Here is a 13,287-nt window from a genome sequence, read left to right as displayed (position 1 = left end):
AGTAAGTAATATACTACGTAAGAAGAGACGGCACTTCGTACATTGAATTTGAGCTCTCGCAACATGCATGAGCCCAGAGTTACATTTTGTACCAACATTACGCAGAAAAAATGACACGCAAGGCTGCCAAGTTACTATAAATCTGCTCGTCTCTAGAGACGTTCCTTATTAAATCGATAATGTCAATAATTTTGTATCGATAGATTTATATCGATAAAAATTGCTGACCATAAATCTTACACTGATATAAATTATGATTGAATTTAGAATATTAAAAATAAAACGTCCACAATTTTTAATAATTCCCTTTATTTAATTACAAAATACACAATATTATTACGTGAATTTCTTATGGCGATACCTCAGGGTCCATTTTCATACATTTTGTTTCACCTTTAATCTGGGTAACTAAACAAGTATTGGCAAGTAAAGAATTTAAATTCACGTCTAGTTAGTGATTAGTTCTCGCAGTTGAAAGAAAAACGTAAAAATAATTAATAATCATGGATATTTCGGCCTTTAAAATTTAATAAGACGAAATTGACACATGTCCACCCCCTGGCTAATGTTGGTAGGACATACAAGAGGCGGTACATTTGTCCGGTACATGACGTCAAAATGTAAGAGTGACTCAAAATTATACATTGTACCAATGACATTTTACAAATAGACGCGTCATACACTAACAAAATTGCACATAAAAACAGCGGAGTATTTACTATAGTCACAGCCCTAGCGGCTCGCATCGATACGGCCCGAGCGAGCCCGAGTGGTTCCGAATGGGCCCGAGCGTCGGCCGCCCCGTCGCCATGACAGTCGAATAAAATGGATTTATTAGTTTAAAATTTGAGTTAAAGAGTGTATACTTATTACTAACGTATAAAATGAAACGTTTTTTCATTCACAGTTGGAGTATAATTTGTACATCGTCTAAAAACACAGGAAGGCATTTTATTTATAAAAATACAAAAAGTTAGTAAGCCGACTAGTCGCGACAGTGGTTGGAGGTTGACTAAGTGAATGTCGGGCAGTTACCTTACTTTCGTCTTGCCAGTATTGAGCTCGGATAACGTATCTATGTAATAAAAACATCTTAGCATTGTACTATTTAAAATTTTATGTCGCGGCTGTCGCGTTACTCATTCTCCGTCTTTGGTAAACTATAGGACGAGGAAAGAGAGGTTGAGAACCGCATGTTACAAATTACAATAGGACGTTATTTTACAATGAACATTACATTACTGCATTTCGAGTCGCGAGCGAGGGGGAAATATTTTGAGTGTTAACATTATAAAATACTGTAAGACACGCATTGAAGCGCTGAGTCTCACTACGTTTCGTTTCATTTGAAGTAGGACATTGTATCGGCTCAAAGAAGCTACTCTTACAAACTCTTTTTTTTGTCATGTCCTACCCAACTCCAAGTGGGGCGCGGGCGCGTACTAGGGTGTTACCAACTCCCAAAAATGTTTACCGATAATTCTGCAATAAAACCCCTAAAATCGCCAAATTAACTAAGTAAACCCCCTAAATATAATGTTATTTTCGTCTTTAGATTTCACCTTTTTATATCGAATAAACAAGTTCCAGCATATTCTTAGAGTTGGGCATAAGAGTCGAGACACAGAAATATGGCGGTAAATTAAAAAAAAATCAACGGTTTGTAACCCTGTGAAGACTAGAGAGATGAGTTTATCTTAAAGTTATATTTTTATCCATAAAATAAATATTATTTTAACAACCTTAAATAAAACATACTTAATTAGTTTTATGTTGACACGGGGTCATAACTCATAAGGTATATTTTTTTGAATTTGCCGCCATACTTTCGGTGCCAACGACTCGCTGGCTAGACTAGTTCATAATTTTGGAAAAGACAAATAAAACAGGCACGTCAGAGTTTGTTTTTAAGTTAATAAGGAAAGTCCTATAAAAGTAAAACTGGTAGGTAACAAACGCTTTTTTATTTAAATCCTACGCTCCCAAAAAATCCCATCCACTAATAATTATAAATCAAGAGATATTGCGAATATCTGCATCCGCAATCGCTAAATATCCGTATTATTTGAAATCCGCAATAATAAATGCGGATTTTTTGCGGATGCGGATGTCGTGCAAGTCGTAACCGGGAATTGTTGGTGGGGTTACGTATAATAATAATCTAACGCTCGTATTAACTGGGGTATATTAATTCAAGTATACCCCAGTTAATTACATCATTGTAAGCTACTCGAAATATAGGCATAATCGCCATAGTTATCTATAATATACTTAATCCTCTTTGATTTTGAGGAGTTTCCCTCTGTATTTTCAAAGTCCAAGGTGCTATGCCAACGAAATTAAAATGACACCATCTGGAAACGGATGTAAGTATAAGCCTGGCCTAGCATAATTAAAGGTGCAGACATTGTTGTTGCTACTGCCGCACCTGCGTCAGCGCCGCGCCTACGGCATTACTATCATTGATTACTATGAGTATTTAGTTTAGAAGTCGAGAAATATTTTATTTTATGTTCCACAAAAGACAAGTTCCAGTTTAGTTTATAAAAACAATAATACTTAATTATCGACATGATTTGACGCAGCGCGTTGTTCTCTGATAAAACGTTTCTATCTAAATATATATAACTCAAAGGTGACTGACTGACATAGTGATCGATCAACGCACAGCCCAAACCACTGGACAGATTGGGCTAACATTTGATTAATTTTACCCCCAAGGGGATAAAATCGGGCTGAAACTTTGCATACATAAAGCTATTATGACGTAGGCATCCCCTAAGAAAGGATTTCGATAAATTTCAACCCTAAGGGGATAAAAAGGGCATGAAAGTTTGTATAAATCTTCTTAGATTTTCGACTGATTGAACTGAAATTAAAGATTGGAGCTACTATGATGAAGACGTTCGCTTAAATAGAATTTTGATAAATTGAACCCCCATGAGGATAAAATTAGTTTGAACCTATCAGTATCGGGAAAATATGTAGAAAGACTTTTATCATACAGTGGACTTTTATCCCGGAAAACTCCTTCACGCGGGCGAAGCCACGAGCAAAAGCTAGTAGATACATAAAAGCCAAAGTACTTTTACTGCATTATCTATACTTATTTACAACTTTAGACCACGTAACTACTTAGGTGCATACAACATTATAATACAACTAGTTAGATTTTACATTCTGGCTTATGCTAGATCATGGCGGGTTGTCAAATCATCGCTTCAATCCGTGATTCAAAGATACCAGTTAGCATACTGTCCTTCATACTGTCAGCAAAAACCATAAAGAATTCAGAAACATTGTGCAGCGAGCAACAGTATGCTCCATTCTACGCAGAATTCAGTACTTGCTATGCTGGTTATTGATTTTAGAACTTACACAAACACTATACAAATGAATTTGTACTAGACAGTAGGCACCAATTCGGAGCACCAATCTTGTTGTCATTTTCATCATTGATATTCACAAAGCGTGTGTGTACAAATATTAAAGACGTGCGCACTTGTTTTCATGCGTCTGTTAAATTTGTAATAAGAAATGGCTAAATTAATTACACTTTACTTTTGCTATAAAAATATGAAAAGAGGTACATGATACAATATAATTTTAAATTTTTAATACATACAGCAATATATATAATTTTTACGTATTGCATTTAAAATACATAAAAAGGAAAAATGCAGTCCAATAATATTTTGTTAACTTGGAACTCGTGTAAAAAAGAAGTGCTCAAAGGATTTACACATTTACTAAAGGTAAGATTATTCTCAGTGCTTGCAAATAACATACTACACATAGATAAACTTAGGTACTAGTCACTTTTCATTGGACATGCTTATTGAGTACCTTTTTTTTTATCAAGATTTCAATCAATTTCAATTTTATCAAGATAGGTAATAAGCTTCTATTCTGCGCGCGAGTTCTGAGGAATCTTATGGAATGTTCACATAGAGATAGGTAAACATTTGACTATGAGTGTTATTTTTGTTTATATTTATGTGGCTCTACATTCCGAGATGGGCACCGCGCAAATCTGAGATGAACACAGCCTAATAGCTACGTACTACTTAGCCTAGCTAGCAATTAGTCATACTGTAATTACTAATAATAATAACTAATCACCATACTAATATCAGTAAAAGTGTCAAATGAATTTAAGAAATCCAAGAAATCAGATAATTTCGCGATTAAGATTAATTTTAACAAATTTCAGAATGGAGAGTTCGTCGATATGACATTTGCTGCAGAGGGTCAATTTATGAAGGTTCATCAGAACTTGGTAGCTCTCGCCAGTCCATACATAAAACAGTTACTGCAATCTGCGCCATGCCCTCATCCAATAATATTTTTGCACGTAAGTTTATTTTTAATATTGTGATATTTTAAATATTAGTATCAAATACATTTTATTTATTTACTTTTAACAGATTTTTGTGTCGGGAGTTATTGAGGCTTTTAATTTTATTTATGTTCAAAATTGTCTGTTATCAACTTTAATCAATTAACATATTTTCGTGTGAATAATAAGTCTAATTTATTGCAGGATGTGAGCCACGAAGTTTTAAATTATATAATTGAGTATATATATTCTGGTGAAGTGCAAGTACCCGTAGAAACGTTAGAATCGTTTATAAAAATATCGAAAGATTTGAACATTAAAGGGATTGAACATTTCTCGTCTGCGCAAAAACAGGGAGAAAATATCGGCATAGCGGTAAAGTCGGAATCAAATAATATAACGCATGATATTCAAAACAGTGATATTACATTGCAAGATTTAATGGATATCAACGATTTTCCATCTGCAGAAAAACAAAATATAGACTTGTTCTCAAGCATGGAATCAAATAATAGATTATATGAAACTCAAACGAACCACCTAAATTTACATCAGGTTAGCACTAACTGTATATAAATACCTATTTAAAAAATATATTGTCTCGTGAAGGTGCTTCCCTCAACAAAACGCTAACCGTATTTTTAGAAAGTATCTTCTAGAAATTTATAAAACACTAGCCCGCGGCTCTGTGGGAGTGATAAAGTTTTTCCGTGCTAAAGTTTTCCGTTATAAAAGTCACGCTATAGTAAGTTCTCGGTATAGAAAGTTGCCTATGTTCTTCCCAGGGTCTCAAACTATCAGGACTACTATAACAGGCAGACAGATACGGCGGGGGACTTTGTTTTATAATATATTTTTTTAGAACTTTTTAAGGGAAAAAAATCCGTCATACATATATATATTTTGTACCTTAACCGTTTATTCAGCGCGCGTAACGGAATCTCTCAAGAGGAATAAATTTCCCCGTTTTGTAATATTTTTTATTGATGCTCACTTTGTTTTACTGGTGGTAGGTCTCTTATATATGAAAGTCCGTCTAGGTACGTACCACCGCAATGTCTATTTTTGTCGTCAAGCTGGTGCTTGACGACAAAAATTGCAGTGTGTAGTTACTGTTGTGTACCGGTTTGAAGAACATTGTAGCCATAATAAGAATGGACATAATATGAATAGGGTATTTGAGTGTATGTGAGAAAAAATCCAAAAATACATAAATAAGATAGTTTAATCAAAAACCAATCGGAAAATAGTAGTTTCAGTTTATAAAATTATAAATTACTTAAATTTTTAAATTCAATTCAAAGTTATGACATTTTTTTTATCTGTTTTACAAATATTTGAAACGAGTGCCGCCGTGACATGACGTCATCAAAGTAGTAAACTGTTAGAATTGTGAATACGCATGCACTATTTCAAAATTATCGAAATATACAAATTTTTCGGACAATAAATCTCTTATCGCAAGTTGTAACCAAGTTTTCCTTATAGTTATATCAGTTGGCACTTGAATCCACAATTTGTTCGGCGTTTTTGCACTAGTATTCTTAGATTCAGGAACAACACACTAATGATAAGGATAGGTAGCTGCTCATTTTAATTGTAATAATTTCCTCTTTCCCTAAACGCTGCGCATGAAGTAAGAACGCTGTGCATAAGCACAGCGTTGTTACTTGATGTTTACTGTCGAGATGACGTCAGCAACGTGACCTCTAGCGTTTTCGTTTATTCACGCGGGAAAATTTAAAATATAATATTTAAATGTATTTCAATGGCACTAATTCATTGAATATCTTTTTTTATATAATTTCTAGTGGTATTTTATCACCTTAAGATTAATTTGAGACGCTTTTCAAAAAAGAGTGTAATACCCTATTAACACCTCATGTCTCAAGATGGCGAGGACAGAGGAATACCAAACAACACTTTGTAATTATAATTGTTGCATGGTGTTTCTACTGTTTATGGGCGGTCGTATCGCTTACCATCAGACGAACGACAAGCTAGTCTCTTCATTCAAAGCTATAAAAAAAGGCCAATTTAATAAAGAATATTTAGGTAGTTTAAAATTTTGAAAAAAATACTAAAATTTGATTTTTTTTCATACTACTCATTCATATAACACCACAATTTTATTTTTTTAGGACGAATATGACGATCTCGCCAAGCTTTTGAGTGATAGGTACGTACTTACTTATTTTTCTATTACAATTATCAATAAAGTAATAAATACCTAACTTAATTATTATTATATATTTAATTCCAGGTATATATTTTTTGTAAAATACATAGAAACAAACACACTACGCCTTTATCTCCAAAGAGGTAGGAATAGGCAACCATTTTCTCCATGACGTGTGTTGCGTCCCATGATATTGTGATAGGGAGCGAGCTACTCGCCATATCGGAGAGAACAAACTCCGAACTAAAGCTAATAGAAAAATCTAATATCACTTTGGCCGTCCGGTGATACATCAAGTTCGAACTTCGAACCAGCCATGCCGGGCATGCCATACAATTACACCACTGAGTCTAATACACATTAACTTATATGTTTTCAGTTACAATGAAGGCGGCTTAAAACATATCGATTACAATGATGCTTGTCTTTTATTCGATAGCATCAATCAAAACACCACATTTGAGAATATTAACTATACATGTGAAGATATTGTACGAAAATATAATATTGATAATTCTAAGACCAAAGATTTAGACTGCGGAGCTCAAGAAAAGTCTTTTGACAGTCTATTTGATATAGATATTCCAGATCTATTCTCTATCAACACGTTCAATATCGACATTGCATGTGAAGGAAAGAAAGAATGTGATGTTGATAAAAGCAAAGGCAAAGAAATAATACCAATTGAAAAATCCCTGTGCGTACAGCATGAAAATTGGAATAAAAATATAAATTATCCTACAATTGACCTGGATGCTTTAATGTCTTATACACTGCGAACCAATAAGGACTTAGGTATGGATACCATGTAAATAAATTAATAAAAAAATATGTTACTTATCTGTTAAAAATATTATTGTGAAGAATCAGGGTTGTATACCTGTAATCTAATTGTTGAATATTTTCATTGGCACTTTTTTGTTTTAGAACGGAGATGTCTGTACAGTTTTTCCAACAGAGGCGCAATCCAATTAATTTACGATAACTATATATACTCCATAATATATGAATCCCAATCGGGTCACATTCGTCGCTGGCGATGCGTCGATTACCGCCGGGTACATTGCAGAGCACGTCTTGATACGGAGAACCAAATTCTGACAGTCAGGTAAGTAAATTAAAGTCATGACCTGCAGACTGAAGCCTGCAGCTCATATACCTGCTAAGTTTTTAATAATTAAGAGCGCTACGCGTAGGTATGCGACTCGCAAACAATGGAAACATGTGTACTAGGGTCAAATTATACAAGCGCACAAACTTGTCGTATTTTTCGCGCGTGTTACAGTAGATATCTAGAACGGCAAATTATGATAAGTTTTGCAGATGCGATTCTTTTAAAACGCCTCAATTAAGTCCTTTTTTTTAGTTCTGGCCGCTAACTCGTAGCGACTATTTTTATACGCATAGCGTGAGCCGCGGGGCTGGTAAAGCGTTATGACGCGCCGCACGGATGTGGAATACTTGCATAGTATGGAATACATGGAAGAAAGGATAGTAAAATTTGTATGCTCCAGTAAAAGGAAATGTGACGGTACAATTTGTATACACCGCCATTTCGTCAACATCGATGGAACTACGAGAAGACCGATATGGTATTGTCACAATTGTAGTGATATCGCACAGCAATCACACTAGATGGCGATAGACAACACTGGCTTGCGAAAGCAGAATTTGAGCGTCGCGCAGCATATATACCACCTGCGGTTAGAGGCCGTCGGAGGGGCCGCGGCCGGTCAGGCGCAACACTTGCCTGGCTGAAAATCTTCCTTTCTATAGAGGAGCGTAACCATATGTTCCTCTACAGCGGTGGCTACCTTTACGCCGCTAAAGTGTTGACTCCTGAAGCTGAACATCATCGCACCGCCATCAACGAGACCAACCACACCTGCATCATCATCGTTTCGCACCGCATCGCCATCAGCCACTCCGCACAGCTAGCCAGCACTCGCCATTCAGGTTACGACATGCATGCTGCCAATGCAAGTTCGATACCTACGGTACTCCTGCACGGACTTCGACTCCAACATCACGGTACAACTGCGTTACGGCCGGTTCATCTACGGGCAGCATTCGCCGGTTGTCGTGTGGCCATGTGACGCACCGAACTCATCGCGGAGTCGCAGCATCGATTCCGACTCACCGAACTCTCAGCTACGCTTCAAAGGAGCTGACTATCCGCGCACAGCCCTGACTCACTAGGGCCAATAGGGTACCGGACTCATTTTTGTTCTTTACTATTATCAAATATTTACCTACCTTATATAAATTATAACACAGAGGGAATTATTAAAATCCGATAAAAAATCAACAAGTTATGAGTGTTTGAATTTCGGTGGAAGGGGCAAGTAACAAGAAACAGAAAAGAAGCACAATATCCACATTTGACGTCATCAGGAATTACGATAAGGGATATCCCCGCAACGCGCCCATTTTTGCAAATTGCAATATTTGAAACATAAATTACTGGCTCATTTTTTTAACAATTTTTATGCAGTTTTCTCAGGAGTGCTTCTTTTTCGTATTAATAATTATCTTTACATAATATAAAATAATGTACAAAATCAAGCATAGGACGGTCCCCTATTGCGCCCGGTTCCGACTCACTGGGACCACACCCAGACTCACTGGGGCATCTACTCTCTGGCACTTGCAAGCTATATGCTTAGCATCGAAGACTTAACTGAAGACCTGAAAACTTTCGACCTCCAGTCTCCAGGGGGGAGTGATATGGCGGTAAAATTTATATACACCACCATCTCATCAACATCGATGGAACTGCGAGTAGACTGACGTGGTATTGACACAATTGTAATGATATCGCACAGCAATCACTAGATGGCGATAGACGATACTGGCTGGCTGCAACATATGTAGCACCTCCAAATAGGAACCGTCGGAGGGACCGCAGCCGGTCAGGCACAACATCTGCCTGCTGGAAATCTTCCCCTTCCATAGAGTAACGAAAACATCTGTTCCTCTACAATGGCGTCAACCTATACGCCGTTAGAGAAAAATAGTTTTAACCCGTGCTGAAATCACACCTGTCATGTGTACCATTCGTAAATTATGACTCTGCCTTTTTAGCTCGTATTGGTAAAATAAAGGACGTAATAATTATTTTAATCAGCTTTGCAATATAATAAATGGAACCACGTGAACACGCACCGGCGAATTAAGTCAGTAGCTATGCGCTTGCCGCATAGCGAAATATTAGCTCGGGTAGAATGCATTGCTGCTTAGACGTGTATGGTCATAAAACCCTCTATAAGAATCCAATGTTGACCTTCCAGCAGGCCTATTAAGTTGTATTAGCAAGCAAATCAAGAATTTATTTTTATGGACTATTCTGCCTTCGTCTTGACTGAAATCTGCATAGAAACGCACAATAATATCGAGAAATTTTATTTGCTGTACGTATGTGTTAGGTAAGATTCAGCATACGGATTATAAAACTTTAGTATATATACTTAATAAAAATTACAAAAGGAAAAAGCCCTGTATAATAATCGCTAGAATAATATCACCTGCGGCGTCTTTCTAGGAAATAGAAATCGATGTAGCACTAGACCCGCGTAAACTCATTAACTACATAGTACATACACTACAGAATTGAGTACTTATAACATAATCTTTTGTATTCAAAGAGCCTTGAACAGAACGTTTGTGGTTCCTATCCTAATAAAACTTGATTGTTTGTAGATAGTGATTTGATTGGTTGCATAGTGGTTTTGCATGAAATAAAAACACGCATGTGATTATAATTAGGTGCATTGTAATAGCAATAGCACATACACAAATATAATGATGGAATACTTAGTTACAGACACGTAGTCATAAAATTACTAAGTATTATTATTTGCGAAAAACAAGTAGATCACCGGTATTGAAAGCTTGTAATTTTTCTTTTTCAGGGTGAGGGACCACAATCACGAGAATCATAATGACAAAATCTTACAAAAATTTAAGGTAAACAAGATTTTTCTTTCAGATGTGATTGTTGAAGAACTATAAATTAAGTACTATTGTAATATTAATAATGGAGCATTCTGAATGTGTGTTGAGAATTCTGAAGAGCGGCGATAGCCTAGTTGGGTGTGGAACGGACTGCGAAGACGAATGTCCGCAGGTTCAAATCCCAAGGGCACACACCTCTTACTTTTCTAAAATCATGTGTGTATTCTTCGTGAATTTATCGTTTGCTTTAACGGTGAAGGAAAAACATCGTGAGGAAACCTGCACATCTGAGAAGTTCTCTATAGGAATTTCGAAGGTGTGTGAAGTCTACCAATCCGCACTAGGCCAGCGTGGTGGACTAAGGCCTAATCCCTCTCAGTAGTAGAGGAGGCCCGTGCTCAGCAGTGGGCGAGTATATAATACAGGGCTGATATTATTATTATATTATTATTCTGAATGTGTGTAGGTAAAATAATTTGTCAGGAGTATCTGAATAATATTCTACATATCTATCTAGGTTAAAAGGTGTTCAATATACATACCTGCTTAAATTAAGTATCCGTGTCTATACATGAAATGTTTTTGAAACCCGAAATATGAGAGGAATACGCATTTAAGGAAGTAAATAAGTACTTTACAACTTTTGAATCTTTATGTCCTTTAAGAACCGCATGCGCGTGGTGTGAAAAGTATTTTTTTTTTCTCGACCTCGTTACTTTTTACGTTTTGAAGTTTCGAAAGTCATGTGAGGTACCTATAGTGCAGCCATACTCAACCTTTTTTATTAGGGCCAAAAAACGTTTCAGTCATGGGATCCCGGGCTGCAAGCGAGAAATTATTAGGTCATAAATAAAACGTAAATCAAAGGTAACGATGTATTTACTTTCCTTATGAGAAGAAGATAGAAACCTATAAGTAGATACTTTCACTTCTTTTTAAGACATGGTAATCTTGACGACAAGAAATTACTAGCTAGTTTTTTGTCTTTTAGCTCCGACCCCCAAATCACTCGTTCTCTTAGAGGCGCGAAATTTAAAATAGAACGGAGCATAGGAACTTCAAGCGGGCCAATCAAAAAGCCCGGCGCGGCGGGCCGCAGGTTGAGTACAGCTGCTATAGAGCCTCACTTAGACTATTTGTGAACATAACTCGCAGAATGACTTGGCAAATCATTCGTGCACGAATATGCCCACTGGCCACGTAAAGACCCGTATATATATTATACTTACTTAATTATATTCGTCTATATTCAATAGCTATCTTTCAAATGTGGATGACGTGCAACTTACTGCTAAGGCTTAAGTATAAATATTAGATCTCATATCACTCTCACAAATATCACGCACATCGAGCTAAATAAGAAAGAAGAGACAAGTTTGTAAGTTATTTATAAAAATGACATAATTTATTTTATCTTTTTACATACTTACTTACTCGTAATTTTTATTGTAAATTTGTCTTGGTGTGAAATAGAAATCTGTACGCGACGACCCCATATATGACTGGATTATGAGGTTTGCGTACTGAGTTAACCGGGGTCCTAGACTGAATTCATAATCAGGAAATTGATTAACATTAACGGTGTAGCATGTTATATCACGATGAAGAATAAAATTGACAATAATAAATACATGAAATATAAGTTTTAGTTCTTATAACCATTCATTCAATCCACCGGAATGTATAAACCCGTTGAACAATTGCTTGCCACAAACTTCAAAGTCAACTGAACAATAACGAATACGTATCATACACCGCGCACGAATACAGACGGATAATCCTTTAATTCGAGCTAAAAAAAACTTAACACCGTGCCGAGAGCCGATAACGGGCGAATATTTGTCGAGTGTAACAAAATATACACCGAATAAGCTGTTTACTTATTCATATTTGGGCTTATTCGTCTTTACTCGGCAATTATCTAAATAATGCAGAATACAAACAAAAACTACTTACTTACCAACCTAATTAATTTTAATTCTTATGCACACAAAATATTATATCGAATTATACCACATCACTACTGTTACTTATGTGGTAAAAACTACCTACTTACTGAACTGATTTCACGAAATTTAGATTTACTAAAAACTCTTACCTAAAAACCATTTTGATAGGTACATAGGTCTGTATGAAACAGACTTAGAATTAAATATTCAATAGGGAAGCTTCCATTTTTTTTTATAAATCACATCAAATTTACAAACAATTATGGTGAAATTATTTTTAATTATCTTGAAAATTGATGAAGGTTTGACACATTTCCGATTCTATGTGTTTCGGCGCGCAGCCCGCTATACGGGGCTAAAGATGCACTATGGGCGAAAAAACCAGAATCACTTTCACAGGAATTTTGAAAATTTTTTCGCGGTTTCTCAAGCTGATAATGAGGTAATGTTAAAATCGTTGTAGCATTAAATATTATTATTATTATGTTAATGTTATTTTAATACGATAAAGAAAAATGGATTATAAATTTCAAACGTAATTTACTTAAACGGGTTTAATTTCGTCATAACTTTTATTGGTTAACAGACGTTAGGCTGAATTTTTTTGATATTATTATATAGGCCCTATTAACTTTCAAATATATCAAATTATCTCCATACCAAATTTCATCGAACCGTTGCAGCGTTGGGTAGTTTTTGAGTTTATCGCAGCCAGATAGGCAGACAGATGTGGCGACGGCTAAGATATTTTTATTAAAACGTCATTGGGCGACGGCTTTTGTTTTAATATACTTACCTATATTATTTTAGGAATTAGTTCCTGAGATTACCCCATTCAAGCAAACAAACAACCTCTTCAGCTTTAT

General features: G+C 35.8%; 1 protein-coding gene across 2 annotated transcripts; it reads left to right on the top strand.

Annotated features, from left to right (window-relative positions):
* Nucleotides 1-3,129: 3,129 nt before the first annotated feature.
* LOC115449337 lies at nt 3,130-13,065 on the top strand. Of its 2 annotated transcripts, XM_037442555.1 has the most exons (8): nt 3,137-3,755; nt 4,214-4,354; nt 4,544-4,894; nt 6,481-6,518; nt 6,898-7,313; nt 7,446-7,626; nt 10,430-10,570; nt 10,931-13,065. In XM_037442555.1, the coding sequence occupies exons 1-7, from the start codon at nt 3,678-3,680 to the stop codon at nt 10,527-10,529; spliced, it is 1,305 nt and encodes a 434-aa protein (XP_037298452.1). In that variant the 5' UTR covers nt 3,137-3,677; the 3' UTR covers nt 10,530-10,570; nt 10,931-13,065. The 2 variants fall into 2 exon arrangements, with proteins under 2 accessions (XP_030032972.1, XP_037298452.1); XM_030177112.2 differs by lacking the exon at nt 10,931-13,065 and having other exon boundaries at nt 3,130-3,755; nt 10,430-10,644.
* The last annotated feature ends 222 nt before the right edge of the window (nt 13,066-13,287 follow it).

This window comes from Manduca sexta, chromosome 24 (genome assembly GCF_014839805.1).
Source record: "Manduca sexta isolate Smith_Timp_Sample1 chromosome 24, JHU_Msex_v1.0, whole genome shotgun sequence".
NCBI classification, from domain to species: Eukaryota; Metazoa; Arthropoda; class Insecta; order Lepidoptera; family Sphingidae; genus Manduca; species Manduca sexta.
Note: the sequence above shows the minus strand (reverse complement) of the source record. Positions and strands in the feature narration are given on the sequence as shown.

Coding starts and splice junctions, on each gene's coding strand:
- LOC115449337 (XM_037442555.1), top strand. CDS start 3,678: ATGCAGTCCAATAATATTTTGTTAACTTGGAACTCGTGTAAAAAAGAA. Junction 4,355..4,543: donor ATCCAATAATATTTTTGCAC/GTAAGTTTATTT, acceptor AATTTATTGCAG/GATGTGAGCCACGAAGTTTT. Junction 7,627..10,429: donor AACCAAATTCTGACAGTCAG/GTAAGTAAATTA, acceptor TTTCTTTTTCAG/GGTGAGGGACCACAATCACG.